At 36.7% G+C, this 26,547-nt stretch overlaps 1 protein-coding gene across 1 annotated transcript in view; it reads right to left on the bottom strand.

Moving 5' to 3' along the window:
- Nucleotides 1–23,487, bottom strand: part of IMPG1 (interphotoreceptor matrix proteoglycan 1) — a 51,864-nt gene extending 28,377 nt beyond the window's left edge. The window contains exons 1-8 of the mRNA XM_066179656.1: nucleotides 23,421–23,487; nucleotides 10,541–10,774; nucleotides 7,567–7,733; nucleotides 7,333–7,361; nucleotides 4,850–4,917; nucleotides 3,729–3,814; nucleotides 2,531–2,677; nucleotides 1,180–1,238 (exon numbers count right to left, since the gene is read on the bottom strand). Of these exons, the coding sequence (XP_066035753.1) occupies nucleotides 1,180–1,238; nucleotides 2,531–2,677; nucleotides 3,729–3,814; nucleotides 4,850–4,917; nucleotides 7,333–7,361; nucleotides 7,567–7,733; nucleotides 10,541–10,774; nucleotides 23,421–23,487 (857 nt within the window). The remainder of the gene's footprint in view (nucleotides 1–1,179; nucleotides 1,239–2,530; nucleotides 2,678–3,728; nucleotides 3,815–4,849; nucleotides 4,918–7,332; nucleotides 7,362–7,566; nucleotides 7,734–10,540; nucleotides 10,775–23,420) is intronic.
- Nucleotides 23,488–26,547: the final 3,060 nt, after the last annotated feature.

The raw sequence follows: 26,547 nt of genomic DNA, 5'->3' as shown, positions 1-26,547 counted from the left end.
CTGCTGCTAAAATATGTAGTTCTGTGGCCAAGGGAGAACGGACAGCAACACACACTTTTGCTGACCTCTAACTCCCAAAGCTGACTAAATTACTGAATAATGGGAATCAATCCAATTTTTCCACACTGAAGATGTTCTTTCATATCAGCTAAGTCCAAGATATGAAACCAAGATGGATCCCAGACCTCCCAGACTCACAACTAAAAGAGGTTAGGTATTGCAGGTTGTAACTATGAGATGCTACTACAGGTTTTCTCTTCTTGTACTGCAGTAGAAAGCTTTTTGTTTTATTAATTTCAATATAAAAATATAAGGAGCTAATATTCAGACTACTGTGCTCTTCTCTCTCCTTTTTCCCAGCAAATTTTTCAGAGAGAAATGCTAGGAAGAAGGATGTTCTTGTCTAAAATTGCATTGTAATATGAATGTCCTTCAACATGTACTAAATATTGCCAGAAGTACCGAATGTTCCTGATGCTGTGCCGTAAGACCAAATAAATTTTGTGTCCTTTTTCCCTGGCCTTTTTTTTTCCTTTTTGCAGTTTCTTACTATTATTTGTTTTTCATTTGATTCTTTATGCAATGTCCTCCCTCTCCCCTACAGATTCTTTATTGAAAAAGTACACAAGAGATTGTGTTAGTAGTAAACACACAAAGAAGCTAAAACAAAAAGAAATGGCAAGACAGAACACAAATTTACTGAAAAAGTGATACTTTTCAAATTGTTTGTAAGGCCTGAGAAACAACTACTGCAGAAGTTCTGTATGTGTGAACATGCATCCTCCTGCAACCCTCTCTTGCCAAGGCACCCTCACTGTGACTTATGAAGGGCAACAAAAAAGTTGTCACCTAAATCATGCTACTAACTTTCTTTATCTTGTAATTTAAAGAAGTCCTTAATACAGGGTTATTAACAAACAATTAAAGGAGTTTATTGTATCCTTCAAGCTTCAGGGAATCAAAACTACATTTACTAAGTAATTCAAAACCTCACAGTCTCACTTGGGATGTGTTTTCACTTCCTGTCATATTGTCCCTATGATATTCCCATAAAATTGCTTTCTGTTTACAGCAATACACACTCCACTGTTCTACAGGTCTCTCTTCCTTTTTGAGGACAAGAAGGAAGAGGAGAATACTAGGAGCCAACAAAAAAGAGAGTCCCATTTTCTTACTTACTTGAATCCTAACACGCGGATTTCTTTGAATCCTGGAAGTTTCTCAAATATTTTTTTCATCTATAGAAAACCATAAAAAAAAAAAAGCATAAGATCTATGACAAAAAGGCAGTCACAAGTTGACTAAGTTGACTACCTAGACAATATTTTTCATATTTCTGAAAGAGCTTTAGGAAACAATCTCAACTGCACTCTTTTGGGTATCATAATTGCTCAGCTTAAACATAATATTTTCTTGGCATATACTTGTTGTATTACCTGTTTATAGGCAAAAAGAAGCACAAAATACTGCTTTTCTTAGTAATGTAATTATGCAAACAAATGATAATCTATTTCATAACACAGCAAGTAAAGCAACATGAATCAAATGGTTTTCTCATTTTCAGCAGTTTTGCCTCATGAATAATTTTGTGATTCAAGTCACCTGTGAATTGTTGATTATTTAGAAATATTAAGCAACTGCTGATGAGTTTAAATTATTTGGCAAATAATTTAGAAATTAAACAGTTTTAACTGTCTTGTACAAACAGAATAGCAATACATTTATAATTCTAATGTAAACAATAGTACAATTACATGGTTTTAAATAGAAAAGGCATTATATGTGTAGTAAACAATGTCTGCAGACACTTCTGTTCCGAGGGTAATACTGAAAATCTTAAGAGAAATAATTTTTTGCCTGCTCTGCCAATGCATCCTTCACTGTTTTTCTACACATATCTGGAACTGAACCAGGGAAGTGAAATAGCTTCTACGAAAGAATGCTCATGAAACTGATGAGAGGCTTTAGTTAATTTTACTCAGAAAACCTTTTGGGAACCTCAAGTCATTAACTGCTATCAGTTAAACTGATAGCTGAACATTCAGTTAATATTATTAATTGTGTGAAAATACCACAGGTGTTCCAATTCTTATGTAAACCATGGTAATGCACAATGAGTCTATGTCCTTTGAAGAATAGTTCAGACAACAGTGGCTAATTAGTTTTAACATTTATATTACATTTCTCATTAGGTTTATTGTAGAAATTAAATTATGACAAAGTGCTGTCCATGAATTCCTGATTAAGTCTGAGCAATATTCCTAAAGTTATTCTGTTCATCAGTTATCTTAGGCTTCTACTGAAGCCAAAGATGTTGGCTTGCTAGCTTGGGGGCTGAATAGACGGCTTAAATGAGGGGATAAGCTGATACCACAAATGAAGGAAACATGAAGGTCTTGAAAAAACATGAATGACCTGTTTAAAGTGAGGGCAGTAGATTCTAATCCTATTTCGCGGGGAAGGTAATTTCATAGTATGAACCTCAGCCAAGGTACAAAGACAACATTTTGCATTCACTAAGTGTCCCTACCTGCAGCTGAAATTTGGCAGCTAGCTGCTGGTACTCTGGGGAGTTGGGATCACTAAGTTCAGCTGTGTACTCCTGATCAGTGAGAGTGACACTGAATTCCACCATTTGCTCCACAGGCAGTTCGGGGACTGCATTTGTTCCCAGCTCCTGGAAAAAAAAAAGGCAAGGACAAAAAGAGAAGAAATGAAACTAAGTGATCCCCCCCCCCCCCCCACAATTCAGTATTTAAGTTAGAAATATTCCTGTTTAAGCCCATCCCCAAAATAACTTTCTGAACTATATTCCACAAAAGGTGAATATGCCTCGGTATATCTGTTGGCTTAATTCTTCTGTCTTTGCAAACAAGTTTCTATTACTTGAGAAGTAATTTGAGAGTTGCCTTTGATACACATAAATGAAGACAAAGAGAATCAAGCCTTCCTTGCACTGAGACTGTTACCAAATGTTACTTCCATTATCATAAAGCTGTTTCATGTTCAGAGATTTGCATTTGTTTTTTTTCTGATAATAAAATGGAATTATCCCTACCCATGATACACCTTTCTGATGCAGTTGACTTTGCTGCTATTAAAAGTTGTCTAATTTTGTATGCTGTTTCCCAACAGCACTTGCAGCGTTTCCCTGCACTGTGAGGCCGCACCTCTGCTGAGACCACAGCAGCCTGGAAAGGGAAAACAACAGCCCCTCCCAGCACCCCTCCCCTCTCTCAGAGGTCTCTCTTACAGTAGGTGCTGTTGGTGTGCAGAGGGACAGTCCCCAGTGCCCTGCAGCAATGGCTGCTCTGAGGAGACAGCAGTGGAGAACCCTCTGGCAGCTGGCTGGTCAGAAAAAGGCAAGGAAGGCCCAGTCCTGTCTCCTGTGTAGTGGAAAGCCCAGCAGGTATCCTTTTTCGGCATTGCTTAATGAACAGCAACGTTACAAAGTGGTGCAAAATAGGCAACAGGCCCCTCCTTAAAAGAATGAAAACTACCTAAAAGCTGGTTGCTATGCCTTTGTACTTTCTATTATATACTCAAAAAGCATCATGCCCTACTCCAATATATAACAGATGCTAATAAACCCCTTTAGTCGTACTAGCTGAAACAGAGGAGAGCACTTGTTGTTTTTAAGCACTGTTTATATGGTTTCTCCCTGTTTCCTGTTAGCTCAAAAGGAAAAGGTGAGTGAAAAAGTGCATAGGAACACAGGCTGTTCTCACCTTCACAGGAGTCTTTGTGTCGTTGAAAATTTCGTTGAGCAATGTGCCATTAGGTGTGTACGGAGAGAGGGGTGTACCAGGAGAGCCTGCGAGGGGTAAGAAAGAAAAGTCAAGAAAGAAAAGAAAAAACAGTTTGCAAATCAAAAGTCTTCCCCTTTGTGTGTTGGTCAGGTGTCAGCTCACTGGAGCAGCTTTTCCTCAGGAGGGTGTGCTTGAGCACAAGCCTGTGCCAGTGGAAGGTGGCCATGAGTTAGGGTGTGGGTAAAGCTGCTGTGTTTTATACAATAAACAACCTTTCTTCCTGGCCAAACATTAATGGTGTGGCATGTGTGTGACTGAAGGAAAAAAATGGCACTCGCTGTGCATCAATGAAATTGTGTGAGTTAATAATATTTGGTCGTTTCCTGTTGTACCACATCATATATCACCAAGTGTCTAAGCTTAATTTTGCCAATTGAGATCTTTGTCCCTATGACAGCCACTTCTCTTTAGGACTCAATTTAAAGTAAGAAGAAACATTGTCAGAATTTTCCACCTATAGGCAAAATTACCATGCTGGAAGTCCTTAGCAGTAAGATTCTGTTATATTTCACAAGAATATATGTTCAATATGGTTTCTCCTTGAACCAAGATGATCATATCTACAGATTTTTATCACTGCATGAATTGCTATTATTTTAAAGAACTGTAGTACATAACAGGGTTGGAAGGCCTAATTGTAATAATCTGATCAACTTATTGTCTTGGCATCACTCTGACTTTCTTTCTTGTCAGTCTTTATTTGCCTTGCTTGCTTCTTTTGGTTAACAAAATGCAGCAGCAGCTGAAATTCTAAATGGTGTTTTATAACTGAAAAAAACACCCCTATATTATCTAAGTTTGAAACTAGGTAAACACATACAGTTGAAGACAGACTTTGAATGCAACATTTGAGTAGCAAATATGTTCTGAAGAGATAAAAGAAGAGTCTTCTCACAGATTATTTTGCTAAAACATTTTCACTCCACTGAACTTGTGCTTCTACAACATTCATTAAATTATAGCCTTCTAAGACCGAAGAATCATTGGCCTTAGCAATTTTATTTAACAGGCAGACACAAAACAAGCAAATTTGATTTTACCTGTAGAAACCGAGGGAATGTCTTCCACCTTTTTGCCTCCTGTTTTCTCTGCTGATATTTCATCTTTCCTATCAATCAAATAGAACTGAGTGATTTAATTACCGGCATACTGTACCAGCAATGACAAAAGTGTAAAACATCAAAAACATATAGAAATGATCCCTTACATTAAGTGTAGTTTAAATGAAAGAAGTTACTTCTATTAGGATATTTTGTGACCTGATTAAATAGGCAGTTTAGTGGAAGAGCATAAGGACTCCTATTCCTATTAGGAATCTGCTCATGAAGTTTTGTGACAGTTTTTATCAATGCCACCAGAGGGATGGGATCACAGAGATTAAATCAGTGCACTGGGTCTGGTTTTTTTTTTTTTACTCTTGGAAGTTAGTGTAGGGTCGACCACTGTCTAAAATGGAAACAAGACTTCTTGTACATCACCTAAATCAGCATTTGTCTTCTTTGCTGTTTCTCATGCTGTCAAGGTAGTTCAGTAAGAGCTTTGGGCTTCTTCTATTTTTAGAGCCAATGGACATTTCAGGTTCCAGGCATGTCTCATATGGTGGGGAGTGAGAAAATAGCAGTTGAGCCTATTTTTCAATTGTCAGCCTGCGTTATAATACCATAAGGACGCTTCCTAATAATTATATTATCAAATCAGATTCCTCAATCCAGATTATTTTGAGATGTAGAAATGTTAGTGTTTGCTTCTGAACGTAATATTCATGGGTTAATGCCTACCATGGTCCCCAAGGAGGACAGCTGAAAACTCAAGTAAGAATATGGTGGGTACGATGTGTCACAGGATTTGGTTTGGTTTTGTTGATAAGTATTTTCTGTTTTGACTTTTACAGTCATGTAGTGGTGAATACATTTTGAATTGCTACTGTTACCTTGGTTGAAAACCAGCAATATCTATCTCTAAGTACTTTTTAAAATAAATAGATGTATGAAAGATTCTTTTACTTGGAACTGAAATTATATTCTATAGCCTTAAAACCAAATTGTTCTTGATTTGTAGCTTTTGGGAGAATTTAGGTTCTTAGATAATAATCTTCTAAGGGATATTTTGAGATTTTTCTCTCCTGAAATTGGGAGTAAACTATAATTCCTCGAATTTTCTGCAGTGCATACAGATGGAGTATTTGTGAAAACTGGTATCAATGAAAGAACTAAGGACATTGCAGGTTTGTAGTGTGGTGTTAACTGAGACAGCATAAAACTTGTAGCATAGACAGAAAAGGTGTCTGAGCTGCATTTCTATACAGGAACAACCTAGATGTTTAATTACATTAATAAAGGACATGAATGAATGACAACTGATTTACCACATCCTCTGGATATCTGGCTGGTGAGAACTCAAGTATTATTTGTTATGTTTTCACAGTGTTAACTAGTTATGTGTTATATCTATACTTGGAGACTGATTTCTCTACATGACATCTACAGAAGATACTAAGTATTTTCTAAGCCACACAGTAGTAAAGATTAAGTCCAACCATGCATAATCATTGCTGCCTGTATTTCCAGCTCAGGTACAAGCAATTTAATGGATTTTACTTCACTTTCTGTATTTTGTCTAGGGAAAACAGTACTTAGTATCACAAAGATCCTAAGAACTCCGAGATCAGTCACTTCACTAATGCCTTGCTGCTGCTGCTTGCACCAGGATGAATGAAAAGGCCTCCCTTTGGACTTCCAGGGGAGTTCAATTAGGCCTTACGTTATTAAAGATAGGTCAGATCTCCCATGTCAGAATGAATTAAGATATGTAAGACCTCTGTGATCACGAGACAGTGTAACCTATGAATGGAAAAGATTATTTGCCTTCAAATCTCTTCAAAATCACAGAAAACTTGAAGGAAAAAACAATACATCAGTCAGAAGTTGTGGATAATGATTTGTCTGGCTGCACTATAGTATTTATATACAGAGAACAATAGTTTACTATGGTAGCTTTATGCCTGCCACTCTCCAGCTTCTGAGCATTGCTGGGAGCATCCTTTTTCCAAGTAGTTTATAGAACAAAGTATCACATCAATTAACACTGTCAAGGTGTAGAAAAATACGGGAGAAATCTAAAGTGAAGGCGTAGAGTTTTCATGTTACTGTTTAATGTGGCCTCTCAGCTAAACTTCTATTCAGCTGTCTTTCCTTTTGAGAATTATAGGCACGTTTTCACACTCCCAATCAACACTAGACTAATGCAAAGCTCTGTCTCTGTCAGGGTTTCGTGCTCATGTTAGTCTGAGAAAATATTCAGTGGTGTCTTGAAATGACTAGATAACTCAGACATTCGGCCATATTCATTATTTATGATTCAATTACTGTGTCCTATGATAGATCCATTATACACACCTCTCACAGCATGCACCAAATACACCACAGTGCTATCTGAATATCTGCTCACATTCACACGCACTTACACATACCTCTTCAAAGAGGACATTTACATCAAGTGGCAAGGTACTACTTGTGCTACTTACCTTTCCTGGAAGGTTCTATGTTTTACTCGCTGCAAAAAGATTAAGAAAAACAGCATTTTACTAGTGGGTGCATCCAACCATTGAGCCTCTTGACTCTTTTGTTTACTATACTTTTGTTTTCCTTCTAACACATGCTCCCTCCTTTTCCTGAGCAATACTTTGCCCATAAATAAGCAGGTGGGGAGGGACTTGGAAGTCTCTCCCAGTTTCTAAACAAATTTAAGTAATCCTTACCCGTTGAATTATTTCCAGGTGCTCTGGGGAATTGCTGAAGTTTTTGCCAATGTCGAATATGCAAAAGGTTTCCCTCTGGCAGGCAGTAACCCAGTTCTGATATTCAGAAGTATCAGGAATCCGATCCAGAAAAATACGAAAGGCTTCCCACACAGCTTCCTGGCAGACTGAGTAAGAAGAAAGGGGCTGGGGATAGATTCTTTGTACCAAATAATAAACTTGAAAGCCTTTTAACAGTGATTTGGCATTTACACATTCGTCACTCAAGATGAAGGAACACACTTCTTCAAAATGTTGTTTAAAAATTCTTCTAGAGAAGGGGATTTTCAAACTTAGTAGAAAAACCATTTTAACCAAATCTTGCTAGTAATTTAAAAGCTGTTGCCTTTAGCACTTTACTTTGCAAAGCTCATTAGTGTGAGATGGGACATTTATTTTCAGTACTTGATACCTTCTTTGGCTTAGAGTGAGTTCATTATCTAAAATATCAGTGTCTCTGAAATTAGTGCAGTAAGTATACTCTAAACTTGCTGTAGGGATGTACTCACCTAGCTGTGTTAGGGCCCCTCAATAATACCTCAGGAACGACCTGCCCTCCCAGTAGAGCAGCTGCATGTGGAGCAGATGTGGTCAGGTTATTAAAGAAGAACAGGCTATCATTTGAAGAGATTTATCTATTATGAGCTATCAATTAAAGCTACTTTGTATCCTCTTTTTTCTTGCAACTATCTGGTATTTGTTTTTCTGAGCAGTTACTGCTGAATGAAGATGTACCATCTGATGATAAGTAATCCAGTTACCAGATAAACGTGACACATGACCAGTTGAGGAGGCATTGTAGTGTGTTCTCCCAGTTTGCCCCACATAATGCACTGTCCTCATGGTGACCTAAGCTATGATGTATTACTTCAGAGTTGGTATAAGGTCACAGTAGGCTCAAGTATCCAACAGCTACTGTCTGAGCTCCTACATCTGAGCTGTTTTGTGTGCTCATCCCTGGAGGCATGGAATACATACATATGTAGAAAAGAATAAAATTGTCTAAATTTTCTTAGCAGAAAAATTCTCTAGAGGACTGATATGATCCACAGTGCTTTTTCAGTTATAAATGTGTCATGGGACTTGAAGGAGGGGGGAGGTCATCTCCTAGGTTTTAGACACGGAAAAGAACCTGAAAGTATAGGTCCAAAACAAAATGGAGGTGAGATTGTCCCACAGATGGGTACAGGCTCTCAGACATGGCTACCAGATTGCCTTTTCATGAAGGATTGAACTGGGGTTACAGATTCAAGGATGACTGTATCACAACGTTTTCAGGTGTACCTTTTTTTTTTTTTTTCATTTATCAGTTTCATCAGATAAATTAACATGCTCAACTGGGAGGGCAGAAGTCTTTGCCAGAAGTTCTGATCTTTCCTTGAAGAAAATTTTTTTTAATGTTTTTATGAAAGACCTTGTAATGGAAAATATGCAATTGTTCAAGCGAGCAGAAACACCTTTTTATGAATGAGTGTACAAATTATTCAGCTGCCGAGTGTGTTCTGTTGCTTGCTTTTTGGGAACTACTCCAGTTTGAGTTGAAGAACTGGATTGACAGCTGCTTAGAAAAATTTGTGAGCATAGGACACTGCTGGGGAAAAGGAGTTTAAGTTTAAACCTTGCACTACAAGACTTATAGAGTCCAATATTCCAGGTGATGTGCTGTTCTTCAAAAAGCTGGTAGTACTGTCATATTCAGTTTTTTAAAATGAAAGGGTCATAGTTACAGTTTTTTGAGATCAGACTACTGATACCTATCTGTTATAGGATAGCTTGTTTTCAGCCCAATCTGAGATGTAACCTGGGAATTTCAGGGACTTTCCAGATTAATTTCTATTTAAGAAATGCTTTTTGGATAAACCTCTGTGGCACATTTCAGATTTCTGTCTAATGCCCATTGGATGCTTCAATGGGTACTAAATATTTTTATATCTGTAGGAGAAGCTACAGACATTAGTGTAGTTCTCCCATGCTGCCTATAGCAAGTGGCTGCTGGAGTAAAATTTTTGCAGTTCTACATCCAAGTCTCATTTCAGAAGGAATTAATTGGTTCCCTGAAAGAGAGCTGAGGAGCAGCCAGGTAACACATGAAGGGATGTTGCCTGATAAAGAGGGAAAATAGATAAGGAAAGGTGATTTAGGGAGTAGATGGTGCCTTAGATACTTTTAGCCCAGAAATGCTGACTAGGTTTTAGAATTAGCTTTGGACTGTTCAGGTGCAGTGCAAATACACACATTTTTCTAACACAAAATAGAACAGCTACAGGATGAAAGACTGGGAGGGGTAGATGAAGGAAGAGAGAAAATTGGACCAAAAATTGGAATGGTAGCTTGATAGGCTTTCTGTAGGCAATGGAAGTTTTAAAAAAAAGCACTGGGAATGGACTGACCTAGTTGAGAAAGTCTTGTTTTTAAAATGTCTCAAATATTTATTCTTCCCTAAGCTTTTTTCATGACTTGCTAGGAATTATCTCAGTGTTTATTGCACACCAACACTGCCATAGACTTAATATAACTACAGATACACCAACACATTTGTGCAATACCCATTTAATAAATCCAATACTTGTCTTAAACTGGTGCTATTGGTTTTGAGTAGCAACGATGGTACCTGCTCTTTAGAGAAAGGTTGTACTTCTTTCAACGCTAATGCAAGCACAATTTGTTCTTCATGTTCAGCCATGCTAGAACACTGTGCAATTACTCTGAGTTCATTAGTCCTTTGAGTGCATTGTTTTATTTTCTTCCGGTAACTGTCTATCTTGAAACCTGCTAATGCACATGTAATGTTTGATTATCTATGTAAAAATAAAGCATAAAGTCAATAGCACATACACTGCCTAAAGGTGAAGAACAAGATTCTGGAAAATTACTGTTTCCTCAGTTAGAGGAAAGACGTTGAAGGAGGTAGTACATACTACAATAATCATCTTACCTCTTAATCTGTAGTAAGCTTGGTGACTAGCTAAAATCTGCTTCACTGATTCTTGTGGGCACACTTTCACACCCGTTGAGAAAAAGGATGACCTCTTTGTTCGGTGTTTTGCCATGTCAAATATCCTCCTTATGGTCGATATCCTGGACCGCTTTGTTGTTCTTTCTGTTTTGTCTGACCCTGAGGTGGCTGCAAGATGTTTGGCTTCAGCACGGTTTATTTTATTAGGAACTTCTGTAAAAAGCAAAAACCAAGAAGGTACATAAACATACTTTGCCTAGGCAGTAGGTATCCAGTGCAAGTTCATATCTTGAAAATGGACATGAACTTGAAAAATTTTTTGTTGCATTATCATGGGATCAATGCGCTGATTGAATTATTGTGCTGAGGAGAAGCAGCCTCTGACCACACGGGGGAACTGAGGCTCAAGTGACTTGGTAACTAATTTCCTTGTATTTCAACACGTGACCCCAGGACACACAGGGTAAAAGTTTCAGAAGCTCTAAATCTTGTTTTTCAAAAGTGACTTTGGATTAGATCCACAAAAGACACTTAAGTGCTTGAACCTTGTGCTGCAGCATCTCATTTGTGAGCATATCGCTCTGTAGGGAAATTTATGGTACTGTGATAAGTAATGTCTACACTAGCAGATAAGTAAAATGAGAAATAGTTGTACTTTAAGTCTTTAAAATCTTATCTTTCCTTTGGGCTTCAGGGGACATCTCCCTTCAAATCAGGTTCATAACCTTGAAGCTATCCCAAGAACTAGAACCTGAAACTTTCAAAAGTTGAACAGGAGTTTTTTTGCCTTTCGGAAAAGAAAGGCCTGTTTCCAGTCTCTCTTTTACTCCACAGTCCACTCTTCTATCCTTCCCTCACGTAAACTGAAGTATTAATCAGAACAGACTATGATTGTTTCTTTACAACTAGATGATAGGTGTTGTGAAGGCTCTGGCATCATATTTCAATAAATCTTTAAATGTTCCTGGCGAAGTGGAACAGCTACAGTAGAAAAAAAGTGAAATCAGTGACAAGGAATTGAAGACCTAGGATTGAATTTTACTCATGAAGTTATTCAGTTATGAAAAATGGAAAAGCTTCTAGGCTGTCAAGAGAACCTCAAGTATAGGAACCCCCATCACAAAAATTCAGGACTCATCTGGTTCCACTTCCCAAGTATTTGTGTTGCAGCATTACATGACTTAGTAGCTAAAATTAATGTGAAAAAAAATTAATGTTAAAAATATTGTATAAACTACAGATTTAAGTGAGCTAAAATACAGCCTTTTGCAGGATCATGTGACAGAAGTATCTTTTAGGTTCTTTTCCAAAATTTTGTATACATGTTAACAAAGATGTTAAAGCAAATTTGGAAATTCCCTTTTTGGTTGTAATTTGATACAGTAACTACTAGATGAAAAATAAAGGAAAAATATAAGGAGAATAAAAGACAAATTGAAAGGATTTGAAAACTTTAGGCAAGGTATGTGTGTTCCTGAATCCTGATGAATCAAGTGAAAAAATGACTTGGAAAAATGGTTTTAAAACTTCAAGTGGAAGAATAAGGGGAAATAATAGGGTTAAAAAAGAGTAAGTTCATTAGGAGTAGCACTATCGAGAAAAATAAGAGTAAAAAATTATCAGTTTGCTGGAGAAAGAAGAAATGTCATGCTACATATAACAAATGCTAATTATCCTGTTCTTAGGCAAATCAAGAGAAAATAAGGAAGGTTAAAAACACATTATCTTGACACTTTGGAATTGTGTTAATTAAATGTTTAAAGAAAAGTGGGCAGATAAATGGTAAGAGAAAAATAATTGAAGAACCTACTTTTATAAAAAGAATAGTATGTGAAATGAAGAATGGGAAAGTTCTACCGTGTGTGCCAGTAGACATATACATATGTATGTCTACCTATATATATCTCAGTTCTCATTAGTTTCCAAATGAACATCCATTATTTACTGTGTAGAGATCACAGTAGTAACATCTGTGTTTTGAGCTAGCTGCTACTCTGATATGGAAAAACATCGACTGCTTGATTGTGATGAATATTGTCCAAAAGAAAGGAAGTTATAAAACAAAGGCAATAGCTGTTTGTTATTACTTTTTAATGCATGCCAGAGACAGTGACCTGCAGACCTATAACTGCCTAATTGTAGCAAGGTAATTTAAAATGATGATGCAGTCATATAATGTTTGACATGAAATGAAATGAAATGAAATGAAATGAAATGAAATGAAATGAAATGAAATGAAATGAAATGAAATGAAATGGCAGTAATTTTTCCACATCAGTGTCAGGTCATGAACCATAAACTGCATAAAAGGAATTTCCCCTGAGAAAACACGTCATTGGGTTCAACATACTCCAGAAGTGGCCAAACACTGAAACAGCTGAGACACAGAGTTATTTGAATGTTTCATGGGATGAGAGAAGAAGATCCAATGCCACTGAAATCTCAAAGCAGATTCCTGAAGTCGTCTGGAGGAGAGAATCAGGAATCCACATGAAACGTAGCCAGCTGTAAGTCTGTTACCTTTCACAAGATGCATTAACTGCAATAGACCAGCTGCCTGGGCAGCCCGACCAACTGGGGCAGAGGATTTTGTCACTAAGCTCTTTGATAGCTTTTGTATGAAGCAGAGGCCTTTCTTGAAGGATTTGCTTCTTCACCAGGATTTACCTCTAAGTCTTTAACTTGAATTAAGAATTATGCTATTTGTAAAACTGACAAAGAAAATTCTTCTCAAATGATTGTTGTAATGGTTTCAAAGTCTCTATGTTGGGGTCCCTATTTGGGCTTTTCATTCTGAGAAGTGTCTAGATATTTTCTGCTTTCAGTTTGCACTGTTCTGCCTCCCTGTTTAGGGTGGGTATAAATTTTTTAAGTTATTTTTCTTTTCATTCTTTCCCTTCAATGCTCTTTTTTTTTTTTTTTTTAATCTGTTTCTAAAGTATATCTATTGCAATAGGTTTAATTTAATTTGTATCTTATGGTTAGTAAATTTCTCTTACTAGAATATCTCTTATCATAATTATTTGGAATCACTTTTTTACCAAAGCAAAATTTGAGTCAGAGAAAGCACAAGCCTTTCTCTCCACATGATTGTCCAGTATGAATTTCCTAATTTTTGCTGATTGTGGGTGGAAGAAAACTTGCCTTCTGACATAAACATTTCCTCATAATTCTTCAGATCTGTGTTTTCACCTGTGTCTGTGGAAATTCTGAACAGAGAAATTTTTACCTAAGCCTCACAGATGTTTCAGCTCTATACTTTACTAAAATATGCCTCCATCTATTTACCTTTTTAGATGCCTTGATTTCAGTGTCCTGGCTTGAAAAAAAAAATCAAAAAAACACACACTAGTATGAAATTGAATCCATGGATATTAGTTGATCCCTTTCTTTTTTACTATGCAACATAGTAATTGAATAAACTGGAGTGATGCAAATTTTACAGGTACATCATTTGATCATGTAAATAATCCAAATAACACTAGTTTGGTTATCTTTTCTTAAAATAAATAACATCTGTATTTTTTTCTAATTATTCCTTCTGATACAAGCATATGCAATTAAAATATTCAGTGTTTACAAGGAATTTACCTGGCCCAATTTGACTTTTTATTATTTAACCCTATTGTTTCACAGACATGACTGTCTCAGTTTTTACTTTTAAAAGGTATGTTTAAGTTTTTTCTTTTTCTTTGATAGTTCTAGGGCAGAAGGCCAGAAAACTGTAGAATTCAGATAATGCTTTACTCTACTTCAGCTAGTCTCCAAGATGCCTCACACAAAGGTCTAACTCTCCTTTATTCTCACATGAAAGAATCTACACCATGTCCAAATTTTCTAGGTGACATCCCTGCAGAAAAATATTGAGGTAGCTTTACCAAGGTTATCTACAGAATCACTGTCAGCTGTTATTAAATTCTGGAGTTCCTGACATCTAGTCCTGAACTTAGACAAATATAACAAATTTTTTTCAAAACACCATAAAGCAATTTTAAAAATATGATACAGCAATCTAATTCAAATGGGATCTAATCAAAGTGCTTTGATATCCATACCAGTCTCTCAAGTGCATAGTACTGCTCTTCAGGTTTTGGTTTCAGGCAGATAAATGGTATTCATTTCACATATTAAAAATCTGACATCCTTGAAATTAGGCCAGGCCTCTTCCCTATGTCTCTTGAGACCTGCATTATTAAATTTATACCCTAACTAAAATAACAAGGCAGGAGGAGCAGATTTCAAATAATTCTTAATAATATGCATGTCAACAAAAGGAAAAGTACATCACTATTGAAATGGATTATGGAGAAAAAGAGTGAAAAGTTATTCAGATAATTGGTCAGCTTTGGTTGTTTTTTTTAAATTTGCTATTATAAACATAGGAGGAAGAGGGTTTTATTTGTACCTTTTTGTGTAAATGGAGTGGATGCTTCTCTATATAGATGGAAATAGTGAATATTTATAGTGGATGCTTCTCTCTCTGTTAATAGTACTACTTTTGGAAGGCCTCAGATTTTGGAATTGGTAGTTGGAGTTGGAGTTTTGGAGTTGAAAATTTGCATTTTTCAGCAATGTAGATGATCTCTGGGTAGGAATATTTATCTAGAGCATTATTTTGCCATGTAGCATTTATTTTTATTTTACCTGAGAAAATTTAGATGCTATGGAATACTAAGAGAAGAATTAAAAGTATGGTAGCTAAAGATTTGACAGCAAAATTCACGGTGACAAAATTGTTGAAGTCTGAATAATTAATCATTAAAATCTTCAAAAGGTTTGAAATGTGTGAAAAAGCAGATTATTCTGAAAAATCACTGGATCTTCCTGGAATAGAGAGGAATGCTTGATTGATAAATGAGACATATTGCCTGCACAATAAAATAATAATTAAAAGACAAGGCTTATGTAAAGAGAAATGTCGAAATAAAGTGAGGAAAGCTTATCAGGAAGGTTAATTCAACAAAGATCTGTAAACAAGTTGCAGTTCAATTTATAGTGGGGCCAACATTTTGTTGATCATTGAGCCAGTAACAAAAGCACGGCTGACTAGTCATGAAAAGTTGATCTTGAGATTTCATAGTGGGCTGATCAGTGTCAACACCAGATGGAGCATAGAAAGTACAAAGAGAACTAATAAAATACCTGGTCACTTCACCCAGAGGTCTCTCCTCCTGTTCTGGCAATAGTGAGGATCCCACATTCTAATGGCGCTTTCCAGTGGCAGACTGGGTACCCATGACATGTCCTCTCTGCATATTCCTTTTAAAATCTTTTTTCCCATGGCATATTTCCTCAGATCTGTTGCGTGGGAAGAGTCTAACTGGATTTGAAGGGGCTTAGGTGAGCAGGGACAGATTAAAATATGGCATGAGTTTATCACCAAATGCTACCTACATCTTGTGTGTAGTAATCTCCATCTTCCCATGCCAATGTGAAAGTGGAGGTTTTACTCTTGCTGATGTTCCGGGCTGCTTTGCCAGTGCTTTGTCAGATACTGCTACCTCGACCGTGTTTGCTTTGCATTTCCAAGTGTGTTTTCACAACCATAAAGGCTCACAGTTATGAAAAGTTCAGGGTATGGAATTCCATACTAGAAAAATTAATGCTAATATTTAATCTGTTCGGGTCTTGTCTGAGAGCTCAGTGCCCTTAAAACCAAGGTTATATGGCTTGCTTGAACTTATGATCATGTCCAGTATATTATTGAACTTTTTTTAATACACACAGGGGAAAGAACTTCAAAAGGAATTGCTGAGGGACTCAGCCATGATGATTGTTGCATCCTGGTGGGTCTTATCGGGGCTGTAACTGGGGTAGCTGAGGCACAGGGAGGAACTCACTTTGGATCTCACTTCTTCAAGTTTGGTGCACTTAGCAAGTGAGCTGCTGAGTAAGAGGGCAATATCCACTGCTGTTGGGAAATTTTGCTGATATTGATGCTTAGCTTCAGCAGAAGAGGAATTGTGGCTGAGAATGCCTTCATTTCCACAAAAGAAAAGAGGCCTAAGACATATATATTAAAAGTAAGTAATTTTCTCAGACTGAATATGGACAATGATGATCTTGGTAATTCCTGTTTGGTATGTTGGCTTTGTAAATTCCATTCTTAAATGTGACTAAACAGTAACATTGCCTGTGGAATGGGGCCTGCATCTCTAATTGGGACAATTCTGTCTTTATGGGGGACAGGTCCAGGCTTCCAGTTTAGAAGACCCTGTATCCAGCTGGCTAAAATTCACTCCTGAACTTCCTGTACAAGAACCACAAAGACAATGGCAACACACTTAGCACTACAGAACCCTTCCTGTACCTGCTCATATCTCATATTATGCAAGACTCGGCATCACCTTTACATGTCAGGCAGGTGCCAGTCTCTGCTTGTGCAGTGGAGACTTTATACAAAAGACAAAATATATCTGATCCCTATATCTCTTGCTTGGATTCAGCATGAAAAAACATCACCTTCACATATTCAGAAGTTGCACTCAAGCTCTCTATAACACAGGAGAGGAGTTCCAAGCTTCTGCTTAAAAGGCAAGTTCTATAATTTTCAACATTTTCAAGGCTATGTTCATTTTAAAAATTAGATCTTTACCAAGGGGTTTCCTTCTCAAGAATCCAGGAAAATGGTTGGTTTTTATAAATCCTGCTTCTTGTCAGAAATGCATGATAATGTTTCTTTAAATGTCTTTGAAAGAGGAAGAATCTGGTTACTGTTAATGTGTAAGTGTTCCATGAATCTTTGTGATACATTCCTATTGTAATCCTTTCGTTAAAAATACTAAATGTTTGGTTATAATGAAACAACCTACACCTCAGAACATGTATGGAAATAAATCTGAAGGAGAATGTGATAAATTATTCTGAAATATATGAAATAAACAATGACATTAGTAAATGTGGAAATTTTACTAAATGCTAGAAAATTTTTTGTTTTGTTTTTGTTTAAAGCCAGGAGATGGCATTAGGTAATGGTTCCTTTTTAGAACTCTTCAAATTAACCTGGATTTACATTTTGGTACCAAAGATCATGACTGTCATCAACCAATTTGCTCTTGGATTTCAATAAGTGTGAAGAATTTAATTTCTGCAAGTAGGTAACACTGGGAAGTTAAAATAGAAATCAGAATTCCTCAGCTGTTCCCCTCCTCCTCTGCTCATACATATATCTGTGTGGTTTTCTATGCCAAGTAGAGAAATACAATTGATAACCAATTTCAGGAAGAAACAAAGAATTTGGAACAGTTTTTATGAAATTTATGCATGGGCCTTATAAAAGACAAACAGTTTTGTCTCTCTCTCTAGAGCAGATAATTTAGTAACTTCTTTGAATTATACTAATTATAATATTCATGGAAAAATAATTGTAGTAAATTATCTACCTATTTTAGATGAGAATAGAAAGCATAACATGCAACTGGTGAGATTTTCCTGCTTTTGTGAATATAGATGTCATATGCTAATGATGAAGCCACATTCACAACAAATGCTGTCTGTACCCACCACAAATATTGAACATGCTGAAATCTTTGAGTCAACATATGACTTTGACACATTTTCTTGCAACCTGAAAAAAACCATAGTAAGAAACTTGTGTTTTCATAGATATAGTATGTCTCTTTAAAGGCAGAAATTTTTGCATTCTCTTTCAGACAAAAAAGGTGAAAATTTTTATTCATCAGCTGTGCTTGCTTCTGCTGCTGGAATTCATAAAAAATATCAAAGGCCATCTATGCTTTCAATGCCAGTTTGTGAATCTTGCAACAATCTGCTTGAAGTCCAGAACCTGGACTAGAAACAGCATTGAAGTGTGACTAGTTTTAATGCTCATGTATGAAACGTATCTATTTATATTTCTTTGGCCATCCTAGAAGCATTTGACCTGAAAGGCTTTTCTATTAATTGATATGGATATGATATCAAGGGCTGCAAGAAAATGCCTTAAATGTTTGAATAGTTCTTGGAGGGATGGATTGAATCTGCAGTGATAAAACACTCTGTTGAGCACCTCTGCTCTTACTTTTCTGATTAGTCATTCTCAAGAGGTACAGTCTTCTCTGAGAAAGTCAGCCAGACAGCGTAAGTTCAAGTTCCAGTGGTGCTTTGCCATGTGTGTCAACATTTCAACAGTTTTGATGGTATGAGTCAAAGAGTTGCAGTGCAGAATGGTTTATTGAGGTAACTCTATTCACATGTGGTAACAATTAGGATGTCTGGTGTGTGAAAGGGTGCAAGGAGCCCCAGTGTCATCTCTTTACTTCAGCTTGTGTAATTGGAACTGGTGGATTTTTCTTACAGTTTGGGGTCACTCATTCTGCAGTACAATCTACAGTTTCTGGCTAATTGACTTCACCTCATTTTGACAGACCATGACTTGCACTTAACCTTACTTAACTTAGTTACGTATCAAGCTGAATAGACCAAGTTTAGTTTGGAGGACACCTAATCCAATTCTTGATATAAGCATGACAATTTATTATTCTTGTTTCGAGGGAGAAGAAGAAAGGGAAAAGAACTTGAAATGTCTTCATTTTGTGCCATCACCATGAAATCACAAAATTAAAGATGAGTGCATTGCTGTTTCCTGCCTGAAACTGCTGGGGTTTCTATGATCTGTGCTTAGTCGTATGTATGAAAGGTATACCTGCAACACAGCTATTAAACTGGTATTTTAGGTAACAGGGGTACCAAGATTGTCAATATAAAGTTGGGTAAAGTCTGAGGGAGGTATTGAATCATTTGAGAGGCCAGAACGAAGCTTATTTTGGCTCTGCACTGAAGCAGAACTTTAGAAGCCAGTAGAGAACCTCACCAATGAAAAGACAAGCATGGTGGCCTAAATACAATTAGTTGTGTAGCTGTGAGCCTGGGTCCTACTGATTTGCAGATGTCTGTGTAACCAGGAAGATGCTCTGAGAATCAGCCCAGCAACCTCTGGTGCTGTCCTGCTTTATGACTGCAATGCTTCTTACAAGCCAGGACTTCAGCTTGTGTGTCACACCTCAGGACCTCTGCTTTTGTGAAATGAGAATAGTGTTACTTTGTCAGAGCAGCTGTTTGGTGAGGGTAAAACTGGTGGTGTGCTTGCATACAATGATAAGGCATGCTACAATTATGTAAGGGTATATAAACGCACCTATGCTGTGGCAGGTGTCAGGGTACTCCCAGATGATTGTTAATCTTATGTTTTCCAAACAGGTTACTGTTCTGAAGTCTCTGTCTAGCAAATAGCAGCTGACAGTGACTAAATGCCAGCAGACATGTATATGAAAGCAGATAGATTTTTCTTTCTTTTTAAGAAGTGAGTTATTCAGTATCACACATTCTGAGGGGGAAGAAGTTGAAATACAGTTGGAATTACAAAGTACAAACCTCATGGAATGCACAAGATAGTGCACCTAATTCCTGATTAACATGGAAGAATTATGTGATGGAGAATGATCAGAGGACTAATTTTAATTCCAAAAGGGACTAGGTTGGACAGAGGTAAAAAAGGAAGGAAAACATATTTAAAATACTTTAAAGCATCAAAATACAGTTGAATGCATACAGAATTTTCCTTTGGGAACAAAAACTGTCTTCTGGAATGAACACACCATGTTTGTTATGTGATGGGTGTTGGCCATTCACTTAGTGCACTGCTTAAACCACAAACACTCCAAAATTAGCTGAGAAATGAACAATCTGGATTTCTGGTAGGTTAAGACTCCCAGTTATTTTCTTGTAGCCTGTAAATGAATGTCCTGTAGAAGGAGACAACCTTTGATTATTAATATTGATCATCTTGTGGGTGTTTTCTGAGAAAAATCCCACATATCTTGCTGTTCATGCACATGCAGTTCAGTAGTCCCTATGCCACAGGTGTGACTATTTCTGGAATTAATCTTTAGGATTCTGTGACAATGGTCTAGTATTTATATTAAAGGTTGGCTTTTATCCAGAAAAAAAAAAAATGAAATCCCATGTATAGTGCAGTGTTACATTTGTTTGAGAAAGGAGAGAAAAAAGAAAGTCTTACTTTTCATAAGTTTATAAGCCCAACCAGGAAAGCCAACTTTAACATGATAATTCTTATTTTATGGATGAGAGTAGAAGATAATCTTAGTGCAAAAAGCAGATATATCTTGTTTTCATTCTTTGTTTGAAGCTTTATATTCCTTGATTTTCTTTTTCCTTTGGCACAAATTTGCTTAAACCTTTTTTTTTTTAATTTTTTGAGGGCAATTATAGTAATGAAGATCTGAAACATTTATTGCTGAATTAGAACAGCCTAGCGGGAAGGGGTGAGTCAGAATGAATTAAAATGATTTCATAGAGCACACACAAAGCCTTTGTGTCCTAAGGAACGGCTGAGTAAATAGCAGATATTTGCTTGCTGAATAAAAAAATGCCACAAAACAGCCTTGAACGGGCTCTGGCCCCTATGTTCTCAGTATCAAGTCTAGGATGTACCCAAAATCAAGGCAGAGTTTTGAGAGTTCAAAGCTCCTCTGCATTCTGGGATTTAGTCGGGCTGTTCAGTAGTGTGCTACTCAGATTTTGTGCATAGATTTTTGCTGTTAAAAAGTTTTTATCCCTCTCACTTTCCTATTCCATTGCTAGAGACAGTTTTTGTCAGGACAGTGGCAAAATTATGGGCAAAGTTAAACACCATAACTCTTATTTTGCTCTCTACAGTTTCCTGTTTGTTTACTGTGGCATTGGAGGTGCTCCTGCAGAGTCTCCAAATGGGTGGGAGAAGGATTCTGTGGGTCCTTAAATAGGGAGAGGGAGGAAGGACCAAAAGACATTACTAAGCAAGCTCCATATTTGTTAATCCACTTTTAGTTAAATATAATTGTGAGAAAATAAAGAATTAAAATTTTAGTTTTTCATGAGGAAAAAAATCAACTGACCACCCTTTTAAATATTTAGATTTTTTTTTTTTTTTTAAGATGGGGCTGTTTTATATCTTAGTCTATTTCCTAGTCTGTCACAGTTTACTTGTACTGCAAATCTGAATGACTGTAAAGGTCTCAAAACACCTATGTTAGGAGCCCTAATGAGTGATTCATAGAAATATGCAAACTTCTGGGAGACCCTATATACTTTGAAAACATATTTTCTGTAAGTGTCTGACCCTAATGCTAAGTCATAAAATAACAGCTCTGAAATCATCTCTGCTCTGGAAAAGAAGTTTCTTAACACAAGCATTAAGGGTTTTGAGATCTGTGTGCTGATACTGGAAATCAAATAATTTAAAAATAATATGTATGTCATGACTAAATGTCAAAAAAGGTTATTATTATACATTTATGCACACCACATGCACTTTATAGAACTTCTGGCAAGGAATATTTCTAGTATTTCTAGTCATTTAGTATTCCTCACAGTCAAGATAGCCCCCCCATCATTTTGCTGGTCTTTTATGGAAAGTGTATTGTAACATGCAGTCACAATTTGCCGCAGATGTGACTCTGCTGTTACCACTGTTGCTTTCTAAGCTGTAATTACAAATAGGGGCTGCAGTGATGCCGTCAAGCATGCGCGAATTGCCCAGAATTCATTCTGTCTCTTTCCATCACAGAATATGCAACCTAAATGCAAAAACAATTCATAAAACTTGTTTTCTTGTCAGATAGGAAATACCATCATTCTCTTATTTTTGCCACATTTCCAAAATATCATTAGTGATTACATCTATTTGCATAGAATCAAAAAGTAAAATCAAAGAGCCACAGAACAGAATTCTAGTGCTAACTATATATTTTCCCAAAGATTTTTTCAGTACATTAATTGTCTGCTAGAAAAGATTTACGTAATTTAACTGAGATACAAGAACTGTGGTCTGTATTTCTGTATTTCTTTAAGAAAAGCAAGGGTTTCTTAAAAAAAAACCCAAATGTGTAAATAAAACTTTTGAAATGGTATTGACAGCAAACTATATCTCACACTGTCTCCCTAACAAATATTTAAATAACATTGAGGAGACTTATCTTTTATAATTTTACATTCTTTGCATTTAATTAACAGGCCTGACATAAAATTAGAAGGTCATTGACTTGAGCACACATAGCAGTTGTAATGTTAGCTTTTAATTCAATTATGCAAATATCAAAGCATAGATGGAAAAGTTAATGAGAAACCTCCTCCAAAATTAAATGCATTCCCCAAAGCTCTAAAGCTTTTGAATATGGGACTAACCAAGGAAAATCACATCACCATCTTTTCTTTTTTGTTGTTGAAGTAGCTTTATAAATATTGTGAACTTTTACATGTTTTTAAATAGAGCAATAGTTAGCTGATGTACTAAGTACAGAGCAGTTCCCCATATCCTGTTTTTTATAGTTATTACATTAATCCTTACTGGTATTGGCATTTTTTTGTATATTTGCCGGTATGGTGTATTCTTCCAGAATTTGTCTATCTAGAAGTTTTTGATGTTATTTTTAATAATCAGAATAACTGTCTTCACTAGTAAATGCAGATATCTTTTGCTACTTTGTCTTCATTTCAGTGATGAAAGACCATCCTTAACCACATCAACACTTAGATGATCCTTCAGCCTTTTTTCACTTTCTATATATTTGTCTCACAGACAATATTTTTTCATAACAGAACATATTCAGGTAAAATGAAGCTAAATGACATCTTTTACAGATATTGTAAAACCTGCAAAACACACGTAAGAAATAATGCCAGTATTTCCTTTTTCAGCTTTATAGCTGTATCAGTAACCATAGTGTCTTGACTTGAATTGTCAAAACACCACATTCTAAACAAAAAAATCTGTAATATGAAAGCCCTTGATCCTGCAAATATTTTGTTTTTCAATATATGCAATGTAAAATTCATCTAAACCTTTAATATATGAACTTACCTCTGCTTCCCTGAACTTGGAGAGCAAGGCAAATGATGAAAAATATTAATCCAGTTTTCAAATGCATGCTGTCTATTGATCATTCACAGTTTTCAAGACCAGTCATGCAGGAAACAAGAATATTTTGGTCAAATAGAAGAATTCTATTTTCTTAGAGAACTAAAATCCCCAAGTGTCTTTATTTTTCAGGTGTCTCCAGCCTTGGACTGCATTGAATTGCAACTAGGCAGAGTGCAAGAGGTGCCAGAGTGCTAGAGCTGGGCGAACCCCTCCGACGCCCACACTTCTAGCCCGGGGAACTGGAGTGGTAAGACAGGAGTGACGAAGTTTTAAAAAAAAGCAGTGTCTGTTTCTGGAATAATCTGTTTATCTGCTGCTCAGACATAATCCCTCTTACGGTCCAGCTGGAAGAGCTCTCTTCATCTTATTAACCTTCTGGAGTGGCATCTGTCAACCCCAGAAGGCTTCAACAACACCATGATAAACAATGGAAGTCTCTTCTAGTTCCCATTGCCTCCGAGCATTGATTCTTTGGGCACTCTGGAGGTATGGCATGTGAGCACGGGGAGAGCTGATGGTGCTGTTTCCAAACCAGTGACCATAGACCCCAGGGAACTTCCTTAAGAGAGTTTTTCCGGGAGGAACGTACAAAGATCAGCTCTTCTGTTGCCTATATCTTGCAGTCTTCTCTCCCTTTGTGTAGCACAGGGTTGCTGCTGCAATGCTCCTGTCGGACCAGTGATGATGATGTTCTGTGACAGTGGTGAAGTGATGACTCAGCAGTAAACAGCAGCAGTGTTCATGGCTGGCACGATCTGATGCCAAACTGTGACTGGGGCAGGGAAAGTGTTGCATAGTGGGAGGAAAAGGGAAAGTGGTGGGAAATGGTGTCTCAAGCATGCAGCTCTAACTAGGCCAAGAATTGGCAGTGACTGAATACACTGCTCAAACAGCTCTGCTCCAGTTTCACAGATAACTGTTCTGATTACATGCTGGCAAGCGTAAGTGTTCCATACTTCACCTTTTGTTTTCCAATACCTTTCTTTACTGTTGCATTACACCTGAAAATGCTACCAGGTAGGCATTTCTACTGGTCTCTCCCCTTAAAAATTTTTTGTCCAAGTGCTTTAACATAAGAAGTATCTACACTGGCAGCAAGAATCTGTAAGCACAAGTTACTTTAAGAACAACCTTCATTTGAACCCAGTCAGTATTCTATTTTTACTTAGGATTTAAACAATGGTAACCTCCCTCTCTTTCCAAGATTGCCTGATTTTAACTACTCAGACCAGCTACTGTGCAGACTGGGCTATGACCAGACAACATTTGCTTTTTTTCTAGTGTATAAACTTTCATGCACATTGTTTTATTGTTCCAACAAAACAAATTAAGAATACCTTGCCAGCAGCACAATGCAAAGCAACAGTGGAGATGATTAGGATTTCTACTGAAGAAAAATTTATTATTACATAAGGATCATTCTTTAGCAGTACCAATAACCATCTTTACATGTTTTACATATAATAATCATATTGTATATAGTGGAATCATAGAATTATTACCTGTGTGAACTAGGTAAGCTTTAGCAAACATTTATATGTGTGTTATGAAAGATGAAGCTACCTCCATATGCTACCTTATTTTTAGTTACCTCAGGTTTCAGTCTGCAACAATTGGAAGCAAAGAGAATTTTTCTCAGGGTGGTGAAATCGGCCATTTCTGGTACCATCTGAGCATGTGGAAATGGTGAAAGGCAGATTATTTCCTCAGAGCACTCTAGGCACAAAACTCCATATGGAATTTGGTAGGAATGCGATCCTTTAATTCCATTAGGAATCTAATTTGTCAGACTACATTTTGAAAATGTGCAATAAAGAGATTTACTTAATTACTCTAGAAACTGGTTAATGAAGCCTGGGCCAGGAGTCAGAAATCTTATATGAAAGCTTTAATATAAAAGTGTATTTTTGAGCCATTCACATGTTGGAGAAGGCAGACATTTAGTAACACATTCTTATCTTTCAGAGATAAAGAAACAAGAACAATCCTAAAATATGGCACTGTTTTTAGTGTCAAATTATAACTTAAGGAAAAGATTGAGCTCTATAGGAAAACTGCGATTAAAAATTTGTAGGCCAGGAGCTTCCATACTTGGAGATTATGCTTAAATCATGAATATTTCAAGCTGTTTTCTAAGGCAGTACCTTCTATGTAGTTCCATTTAATTAAGAAATTTTGTAACTAACCTTGATAACTGCCACAAGGGAAGCAAACAAGAATGATGAACACTCATTAAAACTAAAGCAATATTATCTAGGGACCACTCCATCTCTAAGTACTGGAGAGTTTAATTATAGGTCACTATTAATTAATCTAGAAGTGTTTCTTCTAGTTGGTTTGCTGTCAAAAATAATTATATATTGTTAAAAAGGTGATTAAAAAAATTCTACTGAAATTCAGTAGTGCATTACAAATATACTACCAAGGCATGGGAAGGGCAAAACTGGGTGCCAAAATATCCATTCATCCAGGATAAGTGCTTACAAATGGGTTAAATTCAACTTGTTACTGGTCATCTGAATGCATTACTGCACGTACCTAGAATAATCACTGATATGCTGTTTAAATACTACTAAAACTGTTTCCTTTCATTGCAAAAAAAAAAACCAAAACCAAAACCAAAACCAAAAACAAGTCAGTTTAGGCCTTCAAGGACTCCATTCAGAAGACCTTTGTTCTAAATTATTGTTAAGTCTGGGGCTCAGGATGTTGTCACATCAAGATGGCCTAGAAGTTGTTTTGCACAGTGCTGATTTTAGGTACCCTATCTAGGTATGTAAATCAGGGTGCCAGCTAAGTCATGTTACCGATAAAAGGAAGTCATATTTTAAACCATCAGAGTCTATACCATCTCCATTCTACTTAAGGTAATGTACCCTGAGTAATTTCTCTACTGGTCTAGCCAGCTCTTTTCCTTAAATTTCCATACTGCATTTACGTGAGAGGTGTTTCTCACCCTGGGGAAGGGGAGATATAAAATTTTGAAGTAAGTTTTAAATAATCTCAAGCCTTTCTCTGGTATTCACCATTTCCATAAGGGCCAGATAGATGCTTAGCAACCAACACA

This window comes from Chamaea fasciata, unplaced genomic scaffold, assembly GCF_029207755.1.
Source record: "Chamaea fasciata isolate MVZ Bird 193981 ecotype frontalis unplaced genomic scaffold, bChaFas1.0.hap1 SCAF_3, whole genome shotgun sequence".
NCBI classification, from domain to species: Eukaryota; Metazoa; Chordata; class Aves; order Passeriformes; family Sylviidae; genus Chamaea; species Chamaea fasciata.
The sequence above is the reverse complement of the archived record's forward strand: the minus strand, read 5'-3'. Positions and strand labels throughout refer to the sequence as shown.